The sequence below is a fragment of the Neltuma alba genome, unplaced genomic scaffold, assembly GCF_004799145.2.
Source record: "Neltuma alba isolate B1F8T4 unplaced genomic scaffold, ASM479914v2 tig00003861_pilon, whole genome shotgun sequence".
In the NCBI taxonomy this organism is placed as follows: Eukaryota; Viridiplantae; Streptophyta; class Magnoliopsida; order Fabales; family Fabaceae; genus Neltuma; species Neltuma alba.
In genome coordinates, this window is record NW_021633454.1 from 105666 (window position 1) to 127837 (window position 22172).

Sequence of the window (22172 nt, forward strand, 5' to 3'; positions counted from 1 at the left end):
TAACAAAAGCCTACACCAAAACACAAAAATTCTAAAATAATTCAAAAGCAATGGCAGCTCCTGACTGTTGAGAAAAATCATTCAAAAGTTGCATTGATGGGGTTAATGTTAAAAATTGCTGGAAAATCCTAAAATTTTAATTAAATCATGGAACATGTCACGACCAAACAATATGATCTTTCATTCATTACCATTAGTAATTTATAATTAAGCTTCCATTCCTTACAAAAGTGTCTTTTCTATGATTTGAACTCGAAACTCAAAGGAATCTAGCAAGACCTTACAATGCTAGACCAACTCTTTATTAGTATAATTTCCTTCATTCTATACATATATGTAATTGATCTAAATATAAGGGAAAAAAAGGCTAAAGAACCTCTGAAGAATTATGTAATTTTGATATTACATGAATGACTTCCCTCTTCATACCAAATCAAATCCAATCATAATATGTGCTCATTAACACATAGAACCCACACGGACGAGCTTCTTACTTACTTTTTCAGGTTCTAATTATAAGATTCATTTTGTAATCCAAATTGCACTACAAAGTGCATTTTATAATTAAAGTCGGATGTAGCATATGTATCTTCCTTCTTGCCCATCCCACCAATGTTCATTTATAAACCCACATCCTTAATTCTAGACTGTTACAATTTTAACTGCATGGGAATTACAGTTACTTGTTGTAAAGTAAGAATATAGATAATAATTAAAGAAGCAAGTCATTGCGCCCTAATAATTCATTGTGAGTGTAGTTTAGAAACATACTCCAGTGTTGTTGTGCGTCTGATTTGAGCCAAATTTGTTATTTAATGTTTATTATTTAGTGGTGGAGAGATTATATTATTTGATTACGTAACCCAACCAAGGCATGATTCTGTTAAAGCACAACAATACATGACTTGGGAAACCACTCAACAAAAGCCTTTTACGAGTGATGAGAGCCTTTGTCGTTCGTTTTGGGGTTCTCAATCAAAAATAAATCCAAGCAATGCAACATAATACAAAACTCGGGCCGTTTCACTTTGAAGAGCCTTTATTTGAAATCCTAAGCAAACTAAGTATCAAAAATAAAGAATTAACTTGAAAAGGGATTGATTTTTTTTTTTAACTAACTAATTGGCAAAATTTAAAAGGATGCAAAATGAGTAAATAATTTTTGAATTTTTAGTTTATAAAATGGATATGAATGAAATAAGTAAAGAGAATTAACAAGTGACAGCAAATGGAAAAGCAATCCTCCAGCACAATGATTTAGGCTATCATTACTTCAATTAACTTAGGAGTTAGCTAAATTCAAAAGACTCCAAGGGCCACCCTTAGACTCGGTTTAATTAGAATAATTAACACCAAGCCACCTTGCATATTAATTACTCACAATTAAACTGTTTCAGCACAATTGGCCAAAGAGAATCAAAGAAAAACAACTAATATTTTTAGTCCAATAACCAAGCCATCTTGAATTACCATTCGCAATAATTTCAAAATATAGTCTGACCCAGTACAACGCAAAGAAATTAAAGCCAATCACAGCATAATGTCGAATGCTAATCAAAGATCCTAACAACTACAACTAATTTCAATACAAATATAAATCATCATAGCACGTTAAAGCATTGTAAAATTCATTCGAAGACCTAGAAATCACAGTTACAATGAAGAAATAAAGATTGGAAGAGTTGAAACTCCCCTTTGAAGCTCCAAGTTCAAGTCATAAACATTGTGCTAGAGAATCATGAAAGTCAGCCACGGTTTGTTATAATGAATGCCACAATCAACATTCACTACAAAAAAACATTCTTTTAACGACGGAATTTAGCGATAGAATTTTTTATTTAGCGACGGAATTTGTTCCGTCGCTAATTCCTTTGTCGCTAATTGATTAGCGACGGATTAGCAACAGATTTTCCGTCTTTAATTACTGACAGAATTTTTCCGTCGCTAACTCAATTTTTTAAAAAATAAAATAAAATGCCACGTGGCACCTCTACCAATTGCAACGTCATCACTAGGGACCACCTCCACGTGTCGCTACCACCTCATGTCTACTGCCACGGGTCACACCTCTGCCTACCACGTATGCCTGCCACCTCACCTTTGCCTGCCACGTGTACACCACGTGTTACTATCACATAATTCCCTTCTTAAAGTGACTTCTCCATGGCTTGAACCCAGGACCTCCTCCGTGCGTACATGCAGCTTTACCAGTTGAGTTGCAATGAACCTATTGACTTATTATGTAAAATTAAATATATATTATATTATTTTACACAAACAAATATATATACATATATATTATTAAAAACTAAAAATATACTATATGATAATTTTAATCATAACTATTTTAATGAAAAAATATTTTTTAAATATTTGTTTTACTATTTTTATAATGTTTTATTTTTTAAAAAATATTTTTAATATAATTTTAATTTCTAACAACACTAATTTTGAATTTTAAATCATAAATAATTTTTTATAAATATTTATTAAATTTATTTTTAATTAACATTGATAAGATATACAATTTAAATATATATTATATTACATTATATTATATTATGTATATGTGTTTTATATATTTGAAGAAAATCATTTACAATTAGTCAAAAAATCTTGTTATTCAAAAAATAACTACTATAATAAAATCTAATAAATTATTCTATATAAAAAATTAGATGATTTAAATAGATTATGATAAACAGTATTTTCCTATTTGTATATATATCCTATGTAATTTATTTTTTTAAAATTTGCGACGGAAACAAATTCTGTCGCTAATTTCTGACGGAATTGTGACGGAATTTCCTTCCCTAATTTTTTTGATGGATTAGCGACGGAATTTTCTGACAGAAAAAGATTCCGTCGCTAAATATTTATTGACGGATTTTCTGACGGATTAGCGACAGAATTTAGCGACGGACAGAAATTCCATCAAAAAAATTAGCGACGGAATTTCTGTCGTAATTCCGTTAGAAATTAGCCACGGAATTTGTTTCCGTTGCAAATTTCGTCGCTAATTTGTGACGGAATTTTTTTCCGTCACAAATTTCATCGCTAATCAGCTGTTTTTTTGTAGTGATTCTGCTACAAGCTACCATGGAGGAACACCAAAGAGGAAAAGACATCAGTGATAATGAGTTATTTAGATCTGGTTGAAGTTTCACGGCGCCACTACTTCGTCGATGATCACTCTGCCACGCAGAGAAGAATAAGAAGATGAAGGTGATGGTGGTGATGGAAGCCTCTCCCTCTCGCCGTCGAGCCTCCTTCTATTCTTCGTTCACGCTCCGCTCACTTTCTCTTTTCTTTTTCGTCGCGAGCTCGTGCCTCCTTGTTCCCGATGATGATGATTTGAATAATAGGTTATTAAGGGGGTGGGGGAGCAACGCAATGTTTTGCTCCCCTTTTTTAATTTTTTTATAATATTTTTTTCTTTTTTTTTTAACTTTTCATCTTTATTTTTAAATATTCCAAAAACCTGCAAACAAAATTCAAGAATAAGGTAGCATTAATTGTCCTCAAAAATCAATTAGTCACAATTAAACCAAAATATGGCAATTTTGCCCCTATAAAATAATAATTCAAAATAAAACATATTAAATCATTTAATAATCAATTAAGGTTAAAAAGACTAATTAAGTTGACAAAACCCATATAAAAGATATCAAAATATATAAAAATAATTGAGTTTGTCAACTCCCCCACACTTAGCCTTTTGCACTCCTAGGAAAAATCAGTAAAGGAGAACCCAACAGAGACACTCAATGCAAGCAAACATAAAACCTACTAAGCATGAATGTGCAATTAACTCAAACAACCTTTATTCCTAATCAATCAACAATCATAGAATACTTCAGTGTAGAGAAATTCACACAACAACATAGTAGGATAAAGGAAGAGAAACATAATAGAGCTCACTTATAGGGTACAAGTGTTTCACTCATCTCTCAAATGGGAAAAATTTCACTCAATCCACATAGATTAGCACCTACCATAAGCTTGTAGAGATTCTAATATCTCTACCACTAGCATACCTTAGACTCATGATTAAGGTGACTTGAAGGGTTGTAATGTCGGAAAGCAAGGCCAAATGAATGAAATAAACTAACAAGTGAAATGCATGAGTAGTATAGTATCAATTCAAGGTGAGCTAAAGTACAATCATAAAAGAACACCAATGTGCATATTTTAAATTTTTAAAACAGAAATCCTTGCTCTTCAAACCACCATCGAATGCCTTATTTCAAAATTTATTCTTTTGTTGCAACTTATTTTTTTTTTCAACTTTCTTTCTTTGGCTTTTTTTTTTTAACATTTTCTTCTCTTTATTGCCTTTTTCTATTTCTTTTTCTTCTTTTGTATTCTTTTTTTTTTCTTTGGGCATCCAAATCCAAGAAGGCAAATATATAGACTTTAATGATGTACTTTTCAAAATGAAAAACCAAATGTAACTCATGTAAAATACTTGCTAAAAAGCAATGAGTGAAATAAAAATGAAGGCTCAAGGAGATGAGCAAAGGTTAAATGAAATAGCTTGTGTTTAGGTAAAGGGTTTAGAAATGAATGCCCCTATTATGCTCACAAATCTAGGTATTAATGCAGCTTTAAAAAAGAATCTAGACAAGTTCTAGAGGTTAACCAAAACTAGATGAAAATCACACAAGATGAGAAAGAACACACGGCTCAACAATCCTTCCATCAAGGCTTTCTCCAAGATGTTTCTTCCTTAAGGATCAAGCTATGAAACAAGGTTAATAATACTACACCACAAGTATTCTACTATGCTAATCAACTAAGAATAGAGATCACTCAAATCAAATGCAATCAAATTCAGCCGTGCAACATTCACAAGCATTGTGCAAAAGGATTTTAAAAGAGATGTTCAAGGATTACAAAAATCAAAAGTTAGCAACAGAGAAAACAGCAACTCGCCCATACAGTAATGTAGAATACTGAGACGAATGAAAATAGGAGGACACATAAACCAACAGCAAAATTCCTAAGCAAAATTACTCTCAAATCATGCGATGTGATTCAAAAATCAACCAATAGGGTAAAGAAGAGAGCAAGTATAGCAGCAATACTTATGAAACAGGAGCAAGTACAAATGCAAACTTTTTTTAAAAAATTTTTTTAGCTCAACTCAACAATGGTCCCCCCTACACTTAAATTTTGTATTGTCTTCAATGCAAAATCCAAGGGCAAGGTAATGACGAGAGAAAAAAGAGGCTTAATAGGGCAGTAAACAAAAACAAGGCTATCTTTTCTACTAGACTAGCTCCCCCACACTTATTCTCTTCAATAATTCAATTAAGCATAGTTAATCAAAGCAAAGTTAAGAGAAAATAAGTGAGGAAAGAGACAACCTTGTGCTTAAAACGCCTTAGACTCTTGAAAGAGAAATTCTCATCAATAATGAGAAACATGAAATCTAGCAAAAAGGATTGCTCTTGATGATTGCACTTTCTTGGTGGTAGCTCAGGATCAATTGAAAGAGGTCCAAGAGCTTTTAGAGGAGTGTGGTGCCGAAGAGGTCCCTTCCAATTACATGCCTGCACAGAAAACAAGCCAGCAGCAGTACCAAATCTAACAATAAAGACTTCAAGAAATTTCAAATAAAGTAAAGATATTTTATGATCAAGGCTCTTCAAGTAGCTACAGCATCCAAGAAAGTCAATGATACTCCCATCAGTAGGAGTTAAACAATCATTTAAAGTTTCAAACACTTAGGTTCATGTGACGTGGAAACTGAAGAATTCAACTGACAGTTATTAGAGCATAGCACATCACCATCACATCCACAAGAAGTGGGAGGTAAAAGCATGAAAGCAGAAAAAGATTCATGCAGAATACTACTATTGAAACAGCTAACTAAATCAAGAGACAAATCACAAGACAAAACTTGTTGGAAAGACTCATCTACATGCATAATTTTGTCAGTCAAAATTTCAAAGTCTTTCTCAACAACAATAGAAGCTACTGACTCAAAGGAACTATCTTGCATTTGGTTCTCAAGGCAATGATCATTCTCACATTTGTCTTCAATAATTGCACTCAAACAAGATTTAGCAATCTCAATATTCTCATACTTATCAATAATAGCATTTCTAACACTACGAAGAGAAACGTGATCTGCATATAAATCATTACACAAAACAGCATCTTCATCCAAATCACTGCCACTAAAAGCAACAGGTTGAGTATTAGCATGTTCAAAAACATGAGGGGATACACAGACAATTTTTTTCATCCACCTCAATATCACTCATATTATTAAAAGGTTCAAAGGCATATTAGTAGTGAGAGGAGGATTAATCTCCTCAAGAATAGGAGTACTATTACCTAGAGTAGGAAACGACTCCTCTGGAAGTAGGAGATGCTTTTGCTTCATCTTAGAACTTTGTGTGATTGCACTGGATGTAAGCAATAGAGTTTGGAAATTATCCACAGGTGAGGTAGCACTTAACTCTTTCTCTAAATATCCCACTTGTACATTTTCAAGCCATAAAGCTCCTTCTTCTCCTCCTGTTCTCTTCCATAGCATGTGATCAACAAATGCCTTGATGAAGTCTGCTATATCCTCTAATTGTTCTTCTATGTCCTTTGAGCTTCCGTACATTTCCTTATACATGAATAACTTATCATGTTGAATCTTTGCTTTATCATATATCTATCTTAGAGCACGGGTTTGGTCATCCATGTTTGGTAATGTAAGGAAAGCATTAAGTCCATAAGGTTCCCGAACAAAAGGCTAGGATATGAGGATAAATGGTTATGTGAAGGGTAAGTAGGTGTAAGGTATGAATGACGGGGTTGGAATGGAGGCTCTTAGTGGTATGTATATGGTGGAGATATATGACTAAAGTATGGTTGGTGAGGTTGGAGTGATGGGTTAGGTGATTGATGTAGAGGATGGTTCATCCAAGAGGGGTTATGGGTATAGATGTGATTAGGCATTTGAGACTCTAGCTGAGCTTAAAAGGGGTTTAACTGTTGTAACAACTCTTCAATCTCTTGAGAACATGTTGAATTAGGTGTACAGACTCTAGCTGAGCTTGGAAGGAGTCCAATTGTTGTAACAACTCTTCAATCTCTTGAGAACATGTTGAATTAGAAGGTGCTTCATTCCATGTACTATTTCTTGCAAAAAATTGAGAATGTAGGATAGATCATGATTGTTATTAAACCAAGCCATGAGTCACACAATCAATTCCTAACAAAAAGCAATCTAAAGAAACTCAAAACAATCCTAAAAAGCTAGAAAAATCAGAAGACTAACACAAAAACACACAAACAAAAAATCTGAAAAATTCCAGAAAATAAAGAAAAATTGAAAAACTACAAAAAATGAAGGAATTCGGCCAAAATTCAATACACCCAGTAGCTAAGCTATTGGTCTTGCTTAGAATGGCCAAAATTTGACAGCAATTTTGAAAATCAAATTTTTTTTTTAAAAAAAAAATCAACCTTGTGATAGTAATAAATTCACAAAAATGATAAGCTCAAGCATGCAAGGATGAAGAAATCAACCAAATGGCAGTAGCAAAATAACTTTCAAAATTTCAAAGATAACCAAGAATCACTAAGAAAATGCAAGAGGTAAAATGAACATGAAAATGAAAATGAAAAATGCAATTAATGAAAGAACCTGTATGCTTCTTTGTTTGAGTTTTCGATGCAATTACATGATGCCAAATACTAAAACTATACAATACTAACTAAAATGCAAATGAATGAAAAATCAAGATATTTAGTTGTATTTTTTGAAAATTCTCTATGCAAATGAAAGAAATGCTATGAAAAGCCAAAAACAAATGCAAACTATTTAAAATGCAAAAACTAACTAAATACAAAAACTAAAAAGCTCGAGGATCAAGTCAACCAAAATTTGACGCATAGTTACTAGGAAACCAATTTCTTGGCTCTCCGGCAACAGTGCCATTTGATGAGAGCCTTTGTCATTCGTCTTGGGGTTCTCAATCAAAAATAAATTCAAGCAATGCAATATAATGCAAAACATAGGTCGTTTCACTTTGAAGAGCCTTTATTTGAAATCCTAAGCAAACTAAGTATCAAAAATAAAGAATTGACTTGGAAAGGGATTGATTTTTTTTTTAACTAACTAATTGGCAGAATTTAAAAGGATGCAAAATGAGTAAATAATTTTTGGATTTTTAGTTTATAAAATGGATATGAATGAAATAAGCAAAGAGAATTAACAAGTGACAGCAAATGGAAAAGCAATCCTCTAGTACAATGATTTAGGCTATTATTACTTCAATTAATTTGGGAGTTAGCTAAATTTAAAAGACTCCAAGGGCCACTCTTTAAACTCAGTTTAATTAGAATAATCAGTATCAAGCCACTTTGCATATTAATTACTCACAATTAAACTGTTTCAGCACAATTGGCCAAAGAGAATCAAAGAAAAACAATTAACATTTTTCAGTCTAATAATCAAGCCACCTTGAACTACCACTAAATATTCGCAATAATTTCAAAATATAGTCTGACCCAGTACAACGCAAATAAATTAAAGCCAATCACAGCATAATGTCAAATGCTAATCAAAGATCCCAACAACTACAACTAATCTCAATACAAATATAAATCACCACAGCACATTAAAACATTGAAAAATTCATTCTAATTCCTAGAAATCACAATTACAATGAAGAAGTAAAGATCGGAAGAATTGAAACTCCCCTTTGAAGCTTCAAGTTCAAGTTATAAACATTATGCTATAGACTCATCAAAGTCAGCCACCGTTTGTCATAATGAATGCCACAATCAACATTTTGCTACAAGCTACCATGGAGGAACGCCGAAGAGGAAAAGACATCATTGAGAATGAGTTATTTAGATCTGATTGCAGTTTCACGATGCCACTGCTTCGTCGATGATCAATTTGCCACGCGGAGAAGAATAAGAAGATGAAGGTGATGTTGTTGATAGAAGACTCTCCCTCTCGCCGTCGAGCCTCCTTCTATTCTTCGTTCACGCTCTGCTCGCTTTCTCTTTTCTTTTTTGTTGCCAGCTCGTGCCTCCTCATTCCCGGTGATGATGATCTGAGTAATAGGTAATTAGGGGGTGGGGGGAGCAAAACGCAACGTTTTGCTCCCCTTTTTTTAATTTTTTATTATATTTTTTTCCTTTTTTTTTTTTTAAATTTTCATTTTTATCTTTAAATCTTCCAAAAACCTGCAAATAAAATTTAAGAATAAAGTAGCATTAATTGTCCTCAAAAATCAACTAGTCACAATTAAACCAAAATATGACAATTTTGCCCCTATAAAATAATAATTCGAAATAAAACATATTAAATCAATCAACAATCAACTAAGGCTAAAAGGACTAATTAATAAGTTGACAAAACCCATATAAAAGATATCAAAATATATAAAAATAATTGAGTTTTTCAGCGGCACATGATAATGCATACACATACTTCGATAACTATTTTACTACAAAATAGAGATATGACAATCTGTAGGAAACATTAAGAGACCTTGGGCCATGTATAGCTGCAGCAAACGTCTCTATTCCCTAAAACAAAATATGAGATTTGAATGAATTTAAGAGGAAGTCATTGGAATCTATTACGTAGCAGATAAGAACTGAATTTGTTGGTGGCAAGAACAGGGCGAAAAGGAAAATAAAACCTTGTTAAAAAAAGTATATGATCTCAGATCGGTTACTTACCTCAACAGCCGTGATAACATAAAGTGGATCCACCATAAGATGAAACAGTTGAAAAAATTTGTGTCACCATGCTCTGATGAGGAATAGAGAACCACAGACCCCCCAAAAACATGCTGCAAATCCCACTCCCATCCCAAGATATAATGACTTCAGAAAGTCATCACCTTCGTTTCCTTCAGCTGACTTTGAGTCATTAGAAGCTCCCAGCTCGTAGCACTTCTTTGGAAGAGGATCTTCACAAAGTTCATGATTGCCAACAAAACTCCATGGGTCAAAAATCTGAATTTGGGTTCCCAATGGGATTTGTCCAGTCCAATTGCTGTATGAGAGGTTCAAATAGTCAAGAAAAGACAAACTAGAGATAGTTGAAGGAATTTCTCCAGAAAGCTTATTGTAGCTGAGATCAAGAGATTCCAAGTTTTTCATGCCACCAATTTCCTTGGAAACCTTCCCAATCAAATGGTTCCGAGACAAATTTATGGGCCATTGCTGAGCTAAGTTAAACAATTCTTTAGGAATTTCTCCGGACAAATTGTTAGTGGAAAGATCAATGCTATGCACCTTTGTGAAGTACTTGTAATCCAATTCTCTTCCTTTTGCAAAGACTTCTATTTCATCTATAATATAATATGATAGCTCCTAATCCAAAGCATGATTTTATATAGGCAGTGTGGTATAGTTCCTGAAAGATTATTATCAGCAAGGTCCAATATTGTCAACCAAGTGAGGTTACATAACTGTGATGGAATATTGCCTACCAATCGGTTTCCCCTCAATTTGATGACATATAAATTTTGTTGCATGGTATTTGGCAAAGTTCCAGAAAATATATTTCCCTCTACATAGACGTACTCCAAATTTGTCCAGTTTGACAAGTCCATTGAAAATTTGCCGAAGAAACTATTATGGCTCAAATCCAACTGCGCAAGATTCACTAATGAAGCCATTACAGAGGAACTTTACTTGCTATTTTATTACTCCCCAAATCAAGGACTTTTAATATTTTCCTATTGGTCCAGCAATCAGGAACTACTCCACTCAAATTATTATGTGATAAATCCAACACTACCAAGTTGCTTTCTTTGTCACTCTCTTGATGGCACAATAATGAGAAAACAGATCCCAACAAAGAGTTGTGAGATGCATCAAAGTAAGAGATATTTGCTGGTAATGTGTGATTAGATATGTCATCATTGATCAAGTTGTTTAAGAGATCAACATAATCCATTCCTACTACAAAAATCCAAAATACTTCTGCATCAATTTTTGAAATTATTGCGGTTGAAATATCGATATATCTTAAAGACCGTTGTGTATATAACTATGTTAGAACATTAGGACCAATGCCTACATTACCCATCCACAACATCTCAAGTTGAAATGCTGAGACCTATTTAGGATCAATATCAAATTCAAAATTTGTTGAACTTAAGTTCAAAAATGTTAAATTTGAGAGATTGGAAAAATTCCTTTCTATAAGAGCACTAACCAAGAAATTGTGTCCAATGCTTAAATGATCTAACACTACAAAAAAGCAGACTTTAGGCGGTGACAAAAAAAATCGCAGTTGAAAGTCCACTTTCAGCGGCGACATCAAAAAGTCGCCGCTGAAAGTGGACTTTCAAAAAGTCGCCGCTGAAAGTTTGCCATTGAAACCAAGACTTTCAGTGGACTTTTAGCAGTGACTTTTTTAGTCGCCGCTGAAAGTTTGTTATTAAAACCAAGACCTTTGTCGCCGCTGAAAGTGGACCTTCAGCGGTGACTTTTTTTGTTGCCGCCGAAAGTGGACTTTCAGCGGCGACTTTTTTTGTCACCGCTGAAAGTATAATATAATAACATATATTTTATTTTACAATATTAATAAATAAATTCAATCTGGCTCAGCGGCAAGAAAATTGGACACGAAAGGAGGCGGTCACGAGTTTGAACCTGGAAGAAGACACATTTAAGGTGAAAATATTTGGACGATGACGTGGCGAGGAGGAGTGATATGGCAATGACGTGGAGGTGGCTAGTGATGATTTGGCGATCGATGGCAATGACGTGGAGGTCGACGGTGATGACGTGGAGGTCAACAGTGATGACGTGGCGGCCGGAGACAATGACGTGGCATTGGTAAAGCCAATTCTTCTTAGACATTACTTTCAGTGGCGACAAAAAATTCGCCGCCAAAAGTGTCTTTTAGCGGCAACAAGAATGTCGCCGCCAAAAGTGTCTTTTAGCAGCGACATTATTGTCACCGTTAAAAGACTTTTCAGCGGTGACAAATGTTGCCGCCGAAAGTGTTTTCGGCGGCGACATTTGTCGCCATCGAAACTTCTAAAAGTTGCCGCTGAAAGTATCTTTTAGCAGCGACCTTTTTAGTCGCCACTAAAAGTTTTCAACCACGGTTGCTACGGTAACGACTTTTCAGCGGCGACATTCAGTGGCGACTTTTGTACTTTCAGCGGCGACAAAAGTCAATTTTTTTGTAGTGTAAGCTGTGGAGTTGTCCAAAGATTTCTAAAAGATTGCCACTCAATTGATTGCAGGCCAAGTTTAAGTGGAAGAAGGAAGAAATATTTCCAAGAGATGATGAAATTATGCCATCGAACAAATTATGAGAGATATAAAAGTTAAATAACTAATTTGTCTCATATCTTTTAGCATCGACTTTTTGTTGTCACTGAAATTTTTTAGCCACAGTTGCTACACCAGCAACTTTTCAACTGTGACTTTTATATCTTTAGTTGCGACTTTTTGTCACCACTAAAAGTTAATTTTTTTTTTTTGTAATGAGTATTGAGCCACATCATCTAGTTACCATATGCTGTGGCCCCTCTTATCACGTGGTATCAATATTATTAATGTTCAAATACCTGGGCTTAGCACTTGGAAGACATCAAATTGTATCCCACCAACGAGCGTGTAATTTACTTTCCTTCTCTTTCTATTCCCTCATCTTCTAGCCTTTTTACGCGGTTATTGAAAAGCAATGGCAGCTTCGTTCTCTTGAGAAAAAAGTCATTCAAAAGGTAAATTATTCTTAAAAATTACTGGGAAGGTCCCTAAAGTTGATTAGATGGCTTTGTTTCCAAAGCTTTATAGAATTATCGCTTGGTAGTTGGTATATATACTATATACATATTTCTTGAGAAAAGTGATTAATTAAAAGCAATGGGAACTTAAGACTCTTATAAGAAAAGTTAATTTAGATTTTGAATGACTTTTCTCAACAGTTATAATTAAAGAAAGTGACTTACTTTTTTATTTTAGCGGGTATTTGATGACTTTCTCTTAGTGCGGTGCCCAAATACTGCCTCTACTATTTAATATAATAGCTAATTGGCGTATTGAATTTCATCTTAAATATAATATATCAATATACTTAGTCTTTTATTTTTTTTTCCTCAAAATATTCCTATTAATTGTAAAGGGTTTCACTAAGGGATAATTTCAATAATCTAATGTACATGATTAAAGATGATAGTTTAGGGAGCCTAACACACATTTGTGACAAATAACCAACTTAATTAATTTTCTTAATATTCCTAAATTAATTATCTAACTTTTATATTAAGAACTGAAAGTAGTATTAAACACAAAAAATCTTTAATAACAATAACCAACTTATTTATTGCTGGTTATTTCTCCTTTTCTTTCCTATTCACATGCCTTCTAAATACACGTGAGTGGATATATATAAATAAAATTAAATACCTTACCTTTAAAATTTACTGTACATTCAGGCTTTTACAGGTCCAAAGGAAAATTGATCTTATATACAAAATATTTAACTGACATATAAATTTAATCATTTATGTTTTCTTCAACTCTATTTCAAATAAATTATATACATACACATAATGTAGGTTGTCCCAAAAAAAAATGTTGTAGAAAGCATTCATTCATTATCTCTAGTCCAAATACACAACAAAATTATATACCTCTCAAATTCAAATTAGATTATATGTTAAAATAACAAAACAAAAGAAATTTTCAAAATGAAACCGTCATCATGATTTATTTAGATTACATGGTCACGATGTACATAAATTGTGAAAAATGAAAATCATTACAAATAAAATGGTTATTAGAAAATATTGGAAAAAGCACACAAACATCGAAATGGCTAAAAAAATCTATAACCCATTTTTTTATGATCAAGTCTTCTAATACTTCTAAGTCTTCTCATTTTTTCGAGGAAAAATTAGAATATTAATACACTCATTTTCATATCATTTTCCATTCTTATTCAATTTCCACAGCCAAATCGTTTGAAACACTTCAAAAAGATGAAAGTTGTTTAAGCAACAAAGTAAAGGATTTTTTTTTCCCATTCAATTAGAGGTTTTCTAGAAATACAACTTTTAGCTTTTGAAATAAGAAAAATATCTTTTAAATTATCATTTAAACTTTTTATGTTTAGTTCATATTATAACAACATCAATGACTTGTGGCATTACAGAGAAACTGCACACAATCATATAAATCTTGAAACGATTATTTGTGGGATGTTTTTAATTTCAAACGAGAATGTTTGCAAATAATTCACACATAATACAATGATGTTCCTAGTCTTTTAGTTCTTTTCCAAGAAACTTCACGACTTTCATGTCAAATGTTACTAGAATCTAGACTAATTGAGATCAAGCCAAATTTGACATATTGACCGAGACATTGCCCCATCCAGAACGCTTGTAAAGTATTCGTCCCAAACTATACTCAAGTTCAGTCTCCGCTCATTCATATTGAAACCCACCAAGGAGCTTCCATTGTTATCTTCCAAACTATACCCCATTCATGACGCTCATAAAGTCTTTAGTTCTTTTGCAAGAAGCTTCACAACTTTCAAATATAGAATTTATTGGGGCCAATACGAATTTGAATCATGCGAGAAAAGATGTAACGTATTGAAAATATTGCTCCATCCATGACGCTTGTAAATTCTCTATCCCAAATTATGCTCAATTTCAATCTTTTGCTCATTAATGGAACCCACCATGAAGCTTCCATGCTTATCATCTCTTTCAATTTCCTTTGATAAAAGAGATCCTCAATTGCAAGTGACCTCTAGTTAAACTGACACAAACCCCTTTACCGGTTAAAAGAGGAGGTCAATGATAATATGTGATGATAAATCAAGTGATTTTACTCATCTGTGGCCTGCAACTACTTTGCAAGGAAGGGGAGTAATGTAATGTCTTGTGGTAGTAATTGAAACAATAGATTCTCTAAGTGCATCGCCAATTCGTCATAGTTCATTAGAGAAACTTTGAAAAATATTTTATGTAGAACGACGCATTTTAATTATTTTTTTGATGATTTTTCTAACACGCACATCACCAAATGCCTCTTGTACCCATTGGCAAAACTTGTCTGGGAGATTTTTTCTTTTAACAGAAAAAAATCATTCACACCTTTTGAAAGAGGCACTAAATCAAGTTACTTAATATTTAGCGATTCTGCACAAAAGCAACTCAAAATTCTACTTTGTTATGTGATTTTCTCTTCTGGGGTTACGTGACTTTTTTTTTTTAATAGCGGGAGAACAAAAAATGGGCCTTTTCAGGGCCCATATATGATTATATATGATTTAGGCATTTGACATAATGAATATCAGTAAATTGATGTAATTATTGTACTCTTTCTTTTTTTTCTTTTTAGCTAATTTATTGCTAGTTATTTCTCCTTTACTTTTCTATTCACATGCCTTCCAAATACACGTGAGTGGATATAAATAAAGAGAGGGAAAATTAATCTTTTAGTTTTTCAATGTTTTAACTCACTTATAACTCAGTCATTTAACTATGACTCGGTGTAACTCAATCTCTCAACTTTTGACTCTCCTGTAACTCAGTCCCTAATCCTTTTACATTTAATTTTAATCCCCAAATAATTATCCTACATGGCAAGAAATATTAATTAACATCATTAAAAAATAAAAATGTGTCCTCCAACTCAACTCCTGTATGATACCATGCAATCAGATTCCTCCACCCATTTCTCCGGTGGCAGCATCTCCTTTCTCTGCTTCTTCAGCCCCATCGTTGGCTTCTCCACCCAACCACTGATTGATTCCTCATGGCGCCTACTCAAATGGAAGGAAGGCCCAAATAAAGGCCATTTTTTTTTTTTGGGGTGCTAAAGTACGGCAATTCTGTTCAAGGCACTGTTGAGTACTAAACGTGGATATCTCTCCTGATTTGAACCTTAGTTCGTCACGTTGTGAGGGACTAATCTCTTCTGCTAAACCCAACTCCTATTAGTTAAAAGCCGAGTAAAGGCACGTACAGTCGAAAATGTTCATTTGAAGCCGCTTAAATACTTCTAACGACTTCACGACAGCCCATCGCCTACCTCTCAATCTCACTAATATTTCTTACCATATTTGTTATCTATGCTTTGCTTTCTCTCCTCCAGTGAAGATGTCGTCCCTTCTATACAAACATTGCAATTCACACATTGGGTCATACCTTCTCTTGCTCATTATAGCAACTTTCCAAGATAAAAAGCAAACATTAGAAAATATTGGAAAAAGCACACAAACATTTAAATGGCTAAAAAAATCTATAACCACTTTTTTTATAGTCTAAGTCTTCTAATACTTTTAAGTCTTCCCATCTTTTCGAGAAAAAATTGAAATATTAATACATTCATTTTCATATCATTTTCCATTCTTATTCAATTTCCACAGCCAAATCGTTTGAAACACTTCAAAAAGATAAAAGTCGCTTAAGCAACAAATTAAAGGATTTTTTTCCAATTCAATTAGAGGTTTTCTAGAAATACAACTTCTAGCTTTTGAAATAAGAAAAATATCCTTTAAATTATCATTTAGACTTTTAATGTTTAGTTCATATTATAACAACATCAATGACTTGTGGCGTTACAGAGAACTCCACACAATCATATAAATCTTGAAACGATTATTTGTGGGATGTTTTTAATTTCAAACGAAAATATTTGCAAATAATTAGCTTTTGAATTAATGAATTTCTGAAGAGACCGGAGCTGCCATTGCTTTTCAACGACCCATTAAAAAAAAACAATAAAAAGATAAGGGAATAAAAGAGAAGGAAAGTAAATTACATGCTGGTGGAAAAAAATTAATTCATCATCTTAGTCGGATGGTATATGATGACTTCCACTTTGTGCGGTGCCCAAATATTGTTAATTTTTCTTTTTCATCGTCTTCTAATTTTTTTAACGGCAGCTTTTGTCTCTTGGGAAATGTAATCCGAAAGCTAAACTAAAGTTAATTTTAAAAATTGTCAGGAAGGTCTTAGAAGTTGATTAACCTCACCATAGTGGGTTGGGAAAACACGCAATGACCAAACAATATGATGTTTCATTCATTAAGATTAATAATTAATTAAGAAAGTTATGGAAGTCGTCAACTATACTATCCCAATAACATGAATTTTTCCCCCAGCGTGTAATTTACTTCTTACCCCCCCCAAAAAACACGTCCTCTCTAATTATTTTAAGAATTAAAGGAAATTTGCCTTTGGACTATTTCGCGGGTAGCACTAATTATTAGCATGAAATATTAGCAAAGCAATATTGCCCATTGAAGAGTCAAAATCATTGCAGTATCGCCCCTTGTCTGACCACGTTAGTGTTGACTGTTAATCTTACATTAATTTTAGATTAAAGAGAATTTTTACATTAATATAAAAACTAGTTTGGAGATTGAATTTGATTATAAGTATAAGATCTTAATATACTTTGTATCTTATATTTATTATTTTTCTTCCAATTAATTTCTGTAACTTATAATTTAATGTTTTACAGAATGTTTGTTATAATTAACTAATTTATTTAACTTTTTTAATTAAATCAAATTAGTCAAGTAGCTCTTATATTAAAAATTAGATATATTAATTATCCTAATCAATAGAGTCATAGATTTAATCATACTAAGATTTATATTTTCATGCTTTTCTTTCACATTGTAATTTTTGTCTGAACACAGAGGAGGACCGACTTGTAATAAGGGGGGAAAAAAAATACCTCACATGCTATATAGTTCAAGTTTTCGATTTGATGTAAAATCCTCTTCGGGTCCCTCCTTTTCAGCTTGACAAGATTTATTCTGAGAACATTAGCAACATTAGGAACAATTTTTTTATTAATTTTTATTCTATCCATTCAGTTATACAATTTAACAGCAAAATTTCCCATCTACATATCATCTCCTCTTTATACATATAATTGTCTAAATATTGAAGTCGTCTTTTCAACTAATAATCGGACGTCATGGTGGATTGTTTATTGAGTGAAGGAAGAGGCCCAATTTTATTCACAAAAGGCAAATCAGCGTATGCATTAACACAAAATTGATCTAACGTTACTAAAAAGAGTGGAGTTTAATAGAAGAAGTTAGTCTCTCATAACATGATGAACTAAAATTTGAATCCTCATCGAAAGAGATGTTCACATTTAATACTCGATAATATCTTGAATAAAATTATATCCAATAAGAGAATACATATGCGTAGCGAAAAGGAAAAAAAACCGACTTTAATTTGTATCACTAATAGTATTGGGCCCAGACGGAATCATAACACTCTACTCACTAATCCTTAATGAAAATAATGAAATATTTATAATTAATTTCAACACCTTAGAACATTAGTTAATATGACTTTGTAGAAAATATGGGAGGGAGTACTCGAAATGTGCAGATTTCAAGTAGGCATTGGAAACATGCTCATTTTGCTCTGCACCTGATTATCTGAGCTGACTTTTTTATTTAATGTTAATTATATTTAACACTTCCCCGATTCTCAAAACGAGAATTACATTATAAAATGGATGGAAGGAGTAACTGAGAGGTTATTTGTATATCTAGCCTGAACAAGGCATGACTTTGTCATTTGAAGCTAATCGTACAAACCAAAATGGAACAGAGCATCTCAAGCTTCGAAACAGAATGTTATAAGATCCTCTCATCTTCCACAAATTAATAGCAACTCACTGTAGCAAGTTACAAATTAATATCCAACATGTCAACGTACATATAAATCTTATCTTACAGATTACAACACTCACATGCCTTTTCGTTTTGATTGTTACACTTACACCTGAAACCTCAAATACAGACGCATAATATCTTTTTATTTGATTCTAAATCATAACTCATGATCGAACTTTAGAGTAACAATCATATATCACATTCAAGACTATTCATCAAAGGTTCCTTAACAACATGAGACACCCAGACACACATAACTATTATTACAAAATATTCTCTTCTCCCAATTCACTAAATCTAAGATAACAAAAGGGCATTCAGTAGGCTACGCTATCAGAGTCCTTGACCATGCAAAACAGCAGCAAAGCTCCTTATTCCTTGAGGCAGAACTCAGTATTTGAAGCAGAGGAACGATCAGAGTAGGCATAGCTGCTATTTCACTTGCATCCCATATTGAAAAACAAACAAGATAAAACATAATCAGCTAAGAACAGAATTTTTTTAGGAAATAGAAGAAATTAAAAGGAAAAAGGAAAATACTAACAATATTTAAAAGTTAAGGCGTGGCTAATTTATTACCTCAAGGGAGATCTGTTTTTGATATTCGACCGAATCTTTTGAACCAGAGGGTGAAGGCAACATAAAGTTGATCTTTCAAGTGATCAAACCATCGGAAAAATCTGTGTCTCCATGCTCTGATGAGGAAGAGAGAACCACAAATTCCCCAGAAGCCCGCCGCAAATCCAACCCCCATGCCAAGATACAATGACTTCAGAAAGCCGTCATCTTCATCTCTTTCAGCTGGCTTTGAGTTGTCATGAGTTTCTTCTTTTTTGTTGCACTTCTTTGAAAGAGGATCTCCACAAAGTTCACGATTGCCAACAAAACTCCAAGAATCAAAACTTTGAATTTGGGTTCCCAGTGGAATTTGTCCGATGAAATTGTTGTATGAGAGGTTCAAACAAGCAAGAAAAGACAAATTAGATATGATAGAAGGAATTTCTCCAGAAAGTTTGTTGTAGCTGAGATCTAGAGATTCTAAGTTTTCCAGGGCTCCAATTTCTTTAGGAATCTTTCCAGTCAAATGGTTTCGAGACAGGTTTAAGGACCACAGTAGAGTAATACTGAACAATTCTTTAGGAATTTCTCCAGATAAGCTATTAGCAGAAAGATCAATAACACCCCTACTAAAATATGCATGAGGTTTGTAGTCTAACTCCCTTCCCTTAGTAAATATGCGCATCATTTCACGAAGATAGAAATATGAGCTGATGTTATTTGGATTTGTGATGTTGCATAAGCAAGAAGGTATGGATCCAAAAAGCTTATTATTAGCAAGCTCTAGTATCTGCAAAGAAGAGAGCATGCATATTCCTGGTGGAATATTACCCATAAATTGGTTGGTCCTTAATTTAAGAACAGATCGTGCCATATACGGATTTGGCAAACTTCCAGAAAAATTATTTTCTCTAAAATGAGGAATTCCAAATTTGTCCAATTAAGCGTGCTTGATGAAAATTCACCAGAGAAACTATTATCACTCAAATCCAACTGTTCAAGTCCCAATGAAGCAAATGAGGGAGGAACTTTACCTGTTAGCTTGTTACTCCCCAAACTAAGGAATCCCAATGATTTTCGATTGGTCCAACAATCGGGAAGTGCTCCACTCAAATGATTATTTGACAAGTCCAATTCAAACAACTTGCTTTCTCCGTTACCCTCTAATTGGCACAATAATGAGAAAATAGATCCCGATAAGGAGTTATGTGATGCATAAAAATAAGAGACATTTGCTAATAGTGTGACACCGGATATGTCATCACTAATTAAGTTATCTGAGATATCAACATCTTCTATTCCTGCTACAAAGTTCCAAAATATATCCTTATCAATTGTTGAAATCCCTGATTTAGGAATATCTAGCCTCCATAAAGACTGTTGTGTATATAGCCATGGTGGAACATTAGGACCTATGCTTGTGTTAGCCATATCCAATGTCTCAAGTTGAAATGATGGTACCCATTTAGGATCAAAGTCAGATGTGAAACTATTTGAACTTAAGTCCATTGATTTTAAACTTGAGAGACCGGCAAAACAATTTTCCGTAAGAACACCAACCAAGAAATTGTGCCCAATGTCTAAAACAATTAAATTATGGAGTTGTCCCAAGGTTACTGGAATATTGCCGTTCAATTGATTGTCAGACAAGCATAAGTAGAGCAAGGAAGAAATATTTCCAAGAGACGATGGAATTATGCCATGGAACAAATTGTGATAGATGTCCAAGTGTTGCAACTGTTCAAATTGGCCTAACCAATCTGGAATTGATCCTTCGAAATTATTATACCCTAAATCTAAATACTTGAGATTTTGAAGATTGAGCAAACATTTTGGCAATTCTCCATAGAAATTGCATCCATAAAGGTCAAGATAATAGATGTGATTGGTGATATTAAAGAGTGAATCAGGTAATTTTGACTTCATCATGTCATAGTTGAGAGAAAGATCAAAAACTTCAAGTGATGTAAAATTGGCATAATCGAGGGAAGGAAAATCTCTTAATCCACATAGACTCAAGTGTAACTCAGAGAGTGAAGGAAGCATGGCTATATGCTGGAGCCATTTGGTATCATTTCCAATGTCACTGCTACTAAGGTTAAGATATTTTAAAGAAGAAAGTTGGGAAAGCCAATGAAGGTCATTTATGACTAAATCATAATTATATGAAAAGTCAAGATAAAGCAGAGTAACAGAGAAACTTGCTGAGTGATTGGAAGGAGTAGCAAGTGATTGGTTGTGAAATTTGTGAGCATCAAAGGGAGGTTTGGAGATTTGGCATGGTGGCTTACTCACAGTTTTGAAGCGATTGTAGCTCAAGTCCAAGTGGTTGAGAGATTCAAGTTGAAGCACACACAGATTAATCTCACCTTCTAAACCATTGTCGAAAAGAGAAAGCTCTGTGACTCTTCTGGTGATGTTGTCGCAGTGAACTCCCTCCCATAAACAGCAATCTTCTTCGGCAGTCCAAGAAGGGAGTTTGTTGTTTGGACCAACCACTCCTTGTTTGAAGATTAAAAGCAGCCTTTCATCATTTTTATTGCAACTGATCACCCTGTTGAATGTTGTTGCAAATAACAGAAACAACAAAAGAAAAGATATTTGTGAAGCGAAGCTCGCCATTGTGGTAGTGAGTTCGAGTATGATGGCCTCAATGAAGTCTTTATATTTTATATGTGTGTGTGTGTGTTTATAGACACACACACGTATATTGGAAACTCTAAAGTAAAAAAAAACTTAAATGCCTTAAAAAATTGATAACCACATGATATTTCTTATCATCAAGTCTACTAATATTTTTAAGTCTTCCCGTCTTTTCAATACAAAATCGTGTCATGAATAAGAAAATACCACAGATATAATATATGACATATTTAGATCCTTTTAAAGTTAGCAGGCGTTAGGGAAAAACTGGAGAAAATTATGCGCAAAAATATTGAAGGCTAATAGC

General features: G+C 33.5%; 1 protein-coding gene across 1 annotated transcript; it reads right to left on the reverse strand.

The window, feature by feature from the left end:
• Positions 1-20071: 20071 nt before the first annotated feature.
• Positions 20072-21844, reverse strand: LOC114742707 (receptor-like protein EIX1). Its single transcript, XM_028930930.1, has one exon. It carries the CDS (start codon positions 21842-21844, stop codon positions 20072-20074), a length of 1773 nt encoding a protein of 590 aa, XP_028786763.1.
• Positions 21845-22172: the final 328 nt, after the last annotated feature.